This window comes from Xiphophorus hellerii, chromosome 2 (assembly GCF_003331165.1).
Source record: "Xiphophorus hellerii strain 12219 chromosome 2, Xiphophorus_hellerii-4.1, whole genome shotgun sequence".
NCBI lineage: Eukaryota > Metazoa > Chordata > Actinopteri > Cyprinodontiformes > Poeciliidae > Xiphophorus > Xiphophorus hellerii.
The window spans coordinates 11,731,175-11,737,538 of record NC_045673.1 but is presented as its reverse complement, the minus strand read 5'-3'; the positions used below and the strand labels follow the sequence as shown (position 1 = coordinate 11,737,538).

General features: G+C 38.7%; 1 protein-coding gene across 1 annotated transcript; it reads left to right on the top strand.

Moving 5' to 3' along the window:
- The first annotated feature begins 200 nt into the window (after positions 1-200).
- Positions 201-5,597, top strand: LOC116733106 (MOB kinase activator 2). The gene is made up of 5 exons (XM_032583831.1): positions 201-648; positions 3,275-3,414; positions 3,497-3,593; positions 4,414-4,538; positions 4,627-5,597. The coding sequence occupies exons 1-5, from the start codon at positions 566-568 to the stop codon at positions 4,863-4,865; spliced, it is 684 nt and encodes a 227-aa protein (XP_032439722.1). The 5' UTR covers positions 201-565; the 3' UTR covers positions 4,866-5,597.
- The last annotated feature ends 767 nt before the right edge of the window (positions 5,598-6,364 follow it).

Below are 6,364 nucleotides of genomic sequence, written 5' to 3'. Positions count from 1 at the left end.
TCCCCAGTTGCTTCTTTACCCTCTCCTCTCCAGCAGTTTCTCCAAAGTTGTTTTTGTTTTGTTTTTTGGCAAAACTTTTGAACCATTAGTTTATCATCTGTACCTGGCTGTTCCATCTGTGAAGCGTCCACTCGTGAAGCGAGTGGGTGGGAAGGAAGGGGAGGAAGGCGGAGTTGTTTTGTACTTTTATGGGTTGTAGAGAAACCTGCCTGTCTGCTTCGAACGGAGAGAGAAGGAGGAGCCTGCTGGGTGTGGAACTCCAGACAAAGGAGACATAAACACACTGACACTGGAGAAGTGAAGCAAAAAAAGAAAGAGACAGCTGGAAAGCGTCATTTTGCCTGAACTCCAACTATAATTTGGGAAACGTCTTGAAGAAGGGATTTATTTGGTGTGTGTGTGTGTGAGAGCTGTGTGAGCCTGTTTGCAAGCTGCTGAGGTATGTTTGTGTTGGAGCTGGACTTTACGTGTGCTGCCCACAGTGCGCAGAAGTGTGTGGGTTAGTGTGTTTGGGATGGAAAAGTGGGGCTGGCTCAGCAAACAGCTCTGCTCTTAGCTTTACGCCATGGGGGGCTGCCACAGTTACCCCTCGGCTACAAAGGTAGACACCAAGACTCCTCAGCCGTCTGACATCCACAGTGAGAAACTGTAAGTTGCATTTCTTCTTACCTACTTCTTGGTTTACATATAAATAAATGTCCTTTCTTACACGCTCTCTCTTTCTGCTGTTCTCTTGATCTTCTCTAATGAATCCAAATGTTGAACAAACTGAAACTATTACTACTACAGAAACCTGACTACACATGGTTCAGAGGAATGCCCTCCAGACAAAAACTAAATGTCTCTGTGTGTGTGTGTGTGTGTTACATACTTGTGTGATGCCATCAGTGATTGTGGGTTTCTCTTACACCAGTAACACATGTTGTTGAGAAGATGATAGCTCCTAATTTTCCAGCCTACTGGCTGTGCTAAAGAACATTAACTTCAGCCTTACGGCTGACGGAAAGGTGACCAGACTGCCAAAAGCAAGGGTGCAGCATTTTCAAGGGTGGTGGTGGTGGGGGGGGGGGTGTTCTGTTTACACACAAACATAACATTATGAATGGCCTCCGGGTTCATTGTGCTCGTGTGCGCTGCCAGCCAGGAGGCTGGTAATTGAGTTAACACCGTGAAGCTGCAGAAGAGCAGGATGTTGGTATAAGAGGTTCCTGTGGACATTAGAGGAGTTTGGCTTGGATTTGTGCTACTGTGCCACGCATAGCAAATGTTTACATTCTTCACTGTCACTATTCACCCCAGTGCTGTACCTTTAGGCAAAAGCCTCCTGTTTAAACCATTAAGCAAATTGTCTCTCCCCAGCCACCTTTCTCTCACACATATTTACACCAGACCGGAGGGAGGGAGGAGTGAAACCTCATACAGAGAACAGTGTTTTCCTTATCAGAATAGGCAAGGTCACTCTGTGTAAACCTTCAGCTGCCGCGTGTTTCTCCATTTGAGTACTGCATTCTTCACTGTACTTAGAAATACTAAAATTTTAAGCGGAACTTTTTCCACATTTTACAACCACAATCTTCAATATATTTCGAAGAATTTGATATAAGAGACCAACACAATGTATTATTGTGAAGTGGAGGAAAGACTAAAACATTGTATTGTTTACTTTTTTGTCTTACAATTAAAATCAGAAAATGTAGCTTGTATTTGTTTAGCCACCATTACTTTGATACCTTTAAATAAATTGAATAAATTGCTAACAGGAGTCACTTAATCAAATATAATTCAGGGCTCCTGTATAGTGTAGAAAAGTTACCAGTAGATTGTTTCTGTTTTCCTTCTTTTCTATCTTTTTTCCTCCTCCTGTCCTCGTACCTTCCTGCCTATTGTTCTTCCTACCCATCTTGTTGCCTAAGTCTTTACAACATACGTTGTGGTGGGCCTCCTTTCATTCTTAATTTTTTTCTGTCTCAATTTTTTTCATCCTACTTCCCATAATTTCCTTTTGTGTGTTCTTCCTGTGTTTCCTTCCTTGCGTGCATCCTCCTTTTGTTTCACTCCTTACATCCTTATTTTTGTAATTTGTTTCATTCCTCCCTAACCTCGTGTTCTTTCTCTCCCTAATGTGATTTCTTTCCTTTTCATATCCCCTATCTCCTTTTTTACTACCCTTTCTTTGTTACTTATTTTCAGTTGACAAATACATTTATTTCAATCCTGCCCACTGCAGAAATATCTCCGACAAATTAGTGGTGAATTTTAATATTTTATATCAATATGAATGTAAAATACCTACAACCTGGAAAACTGAGTATGAAATATATTTTTGTAAGAAAAGTGTGGTTGTCTGGTTATTTAAACTTTGTAAATTGTTGTGTGAGGGTTTTTTTTTTTTAGAAAACCTTTTGAATAACAGCATTTTGAGGACCACAAAGTACATCAGACGGGTCAGGGATAAAGTGATGTGCCAGTTCAAAGTAGGGCTAGGTAAAAAAAATATCTGAAAAATCTGAAAGTTTTTGAGAATTCGCTGCTCATTTATCATCTGAAAATGAGTGTAATGCATCTGCAAAGAGACCTCTGGTGAGGAAATCAGTTTCAGGGGAACCATAAATCATGCATTCCAAAAACCTGTCCTTTATGAAATTATATTAGAATGCTCCAGTCAAAGTTCAGCCATAAATCCATACAATCTGTGAAAAATGTATAAAAAGGATTTAAAATACTTTTAAAAAAATTCCCCACTAATGTTTCAGGGAAAAGTGTTGACTCAACAGAGTAGTTAAACCTATCACCCTGTTTTAAATAGTCAAATTACGTTGCCATGTTTGACTTTCCAGAATACTTTGGCATTTGCATAAAGCATTCCCTGCAGACACTCCAAACATGTCCCACTATCATTCTCAACACATGTAACTGGGAAGTGGTGCATGGTGCAAAGCCTCACAGCTTTACTCCATCCACTTATTCTCTCTGCAGCCCTGACCACTGCAGCAGTCGGCCTCATTATCAGTAATTACTGCAGCCCTGATTTGATTGGCTTTATTGCATTAACTGCTGAAGTATTGCTGTTTTTGCAGTATTTTTTTAATGTTTTTTCCTGATGTGTGAGCCAGCAACAAAAGGCTCAAGACAGACGAGTGCATTATCTCCAAACTGCAGTAGGAATAATTAATCCACCATCCCATTGGTTGTTTTACGGGGCTGTATTTCCCCATTCCTGCAGCCTTTCTAATTTTGTTCCTTCGCGTCATTAACTTTATGCTGTCTTCCCAAGCGGAATCAACAACAATAACCAGGAGGAGTGTCCGTATCTGCAGCGGCAAAATGCTTGCCAGAGGATCACAGACGCTAACATGTTTGCCCTCATATCATTGCCGCCTGGCATGGACAAAGCAGAGTGGCTGGCCAGCAACAGTGAGTATCAGCTGATGTTTGTGTTCCACAGTAGATGCCAGGAAAAACATGGCTATTGGTATTCATGTCTGTTATGTTTCAGCTGTGGCTTTTTTCAACCACATAAACCTGTTCTCCAGCGCTCTGTCAGAGTTCTGCACTCCCAGCACCTGCCCAACTGCCTGTGGACCAGGCAACATGTAAGTTACTGAGCATTACACTGCAGCCATGGAGGGTGGCTAAAGGTGAAAATTACATGATAAGGCATACAAAAAGATAGTTATGTTTAAATTCCAGAGGTTTTAAGGACAAAATAACAGCAACAAAAAAAAGAATAGAAATAAATAACTATGTAACAAAATAACAAATTAAGGAAGAAAAAACATTTTGAAATTTATCTTAAACTATAGCTATACAGATAAAGGGAATATCTGTCCCTTTATAGTACATGTCTATTTTTGCTTAAAGTGAATGTTTGATTCTTTAAAAGAATCAAAAAGTGTAAAGCATTCTACCTTGTTCGCATTACGATTGAACAGGATTTATTTAAATACCAGAGAGTTAAAAATGTTGGTGTCTAGTGGCTCCAACATCTGCACAGTGATTTATGTTGTTTGTAGTGGTTGTGAATATTCTCTGGGGACATAACAATGAACCATGTGCATATAAAATGAACAGAACAAAATAGTTTAGTAAAAGTTATCTAGCAAAAGGTTCTGTAAGCTCTTATAGGATGAAAAAAAAACAAAAAACTTTAATCACAACAAAGCAACCCCAAGTGTTTTAATCAGACATTAAATAGTCTAATTGTCCAAAAACAACACTTGAAATCTGATCTAGGGAACAAACCAATAAGGACTGGATTTAGACGTCTTCACCACAGCAGACGTCTGAACTGAATGGAGTATTTAGATACTGTGATTCAATATACTGTGTAGCTTAGCACCATTTCAATGGGAAGAAGGAACCATCTGACACAATAGGTCACATCCTCATGAGGGTCTTTGTTCCCATCTCCAGGGTCTACTTTTGGACTGATGACCATGGCAGGAAACTGAAATGCTCTGCTCCACTTTACTTTGACTACGCCATGTCGTACATTCAAGAGCTTCTGACTGATGAAGATGTGTTCCCCACTAAAGCAGGTAGCTTGCACTGATATCTTTATGTTGCTCTGCCACACATCTTCATCCAGGTGGAACTTAAAATCCTTGTTTCTTTTCTTTACTTCAGGTGCAACGTTTCCGACGGGATTCATCTTCCTGGTTCAGAAGGTCTTCCTACTGCTTTTAAGGACCCTGGCTCACATTTACTGGTCTCACTACAGTGAGGTGCTTGCTCTGGACATGCACCCACACCTCAACACTCTTTTCTCTCACCTGACTCTTTTCTGCCAGCAGCACTCGCTGCTGGAGCCTGAAGACATGAAGCCTCTGCAGGACCTTATTAACGCTCTGGAGCGGCACGGATGAAACACTCAAATTTCCTTACTTTTGCTTATTTATTGGTTTCAGTCTGTAATATCAGACTCTTCTTTGTAGAACTCCGATTTATGTCATAGCTTAGTTTTTTTTTAAAAAAGACAAGTCTGGAAGATGTAAAATGCCAAGATGATATAAGAGTTATGCTTCCAGTTGGGAGCTCAGTTATTCAGTTATTGTCTTTTTTATCATAAAATCTATATTGCATGTTGGTTTTTAGCATAACTGTGCATTATTTTATTGTCATCATCCATACCTTCTTTCATGTAAGATTCAACTTAAATGTTACTTCAAGAATTAATCGTGGCCAACCAAATGGAGATGTTGTTGTACTAGGATTCTTGAGGTCCCACAAGAGTGAAGTGTAGATGTAGTTGCTATAAATGTTCATCTCTGCAGATTAAGATTTTGCTCAATCTTTGTATAAAGATTTGTGAGAAAAGATTGTGACATGATGAGCGACTGAATGCTTTTTATTAAAAGTAATTTTTATGCGAAATTCTGGAATTATAACAGTTTGGTGTTGTAAACTGGGATACCAGATTTTTTTCTGCTCCCTTTTTGTTTCTTTAATTTCAGATTTTGGATTTTAGCATAAAAACAATTCATCCATCTTTTATGTAACTGTGCACAAACCACTTTATCCTAGGTTTATTGAGCCATTTCAGTTTCCAACCCTGATTCATTGCCAAGATCCCATAAAATAAAATGGAAATTTCTTTATTGGCCCATAATGGGGACATTTTTCAAGCCCTTATCAACTTTTTCAACAATTTTTTTCTTTCTTTTGTGATGGAGCTTAAAGAAATGGGAACACAAATGTATATTTTTCAAATTATTTGCGACCACCATGCATACTTTTACCCTGTCTGTGCCACTAACAAAAAAAGGATTTAGAAAAAAAATAGAAATATCTTTATATAAACTGTATATATATACAGTGTTGTATAAAGTACTGAAATCTCAGAGTCAAGTAAAAGTACAAGTACCTCTCCAAAATACGACTTTGGTAAAAGTCGAAGTCACTGACTGAAATGTTACTTGAGTAAAAGTCTTAAAGTATCTGAAACGTCTTGTACTTAAGTATGGAAATTACTGTAAAAATGGATGTACTCAAGTAATGTAATGAAAAGTACAAGTAAAAAGTAAAACAAGGCAAGTTTGAATGACATGTCTGATATTTTGGTAAACTTGTCAAATAAACATAAAATAATGTACCCAACCAAGTGCAGGCAGAATGAAACCTGCTAATAAATTGTTCCAGTTTTAAAGAGTAGCACATGTTAATGGTTTGTGGTTTTGAACTTGCATGCCTTTCCTATATTCGTTACATTTAGTCTAAATTGCTATCGCTATGGCTTCTGTCCCCCATTGAACTAGGGTGACCAGACGTCCTCTTTTTCCCGGACATGTCCTACTTTTCAGACCTAAAAAGATGTCCGGGGGGAATTTAAGAATTGTCCGGGATTTTGGTCAATTGCCTCAAAACA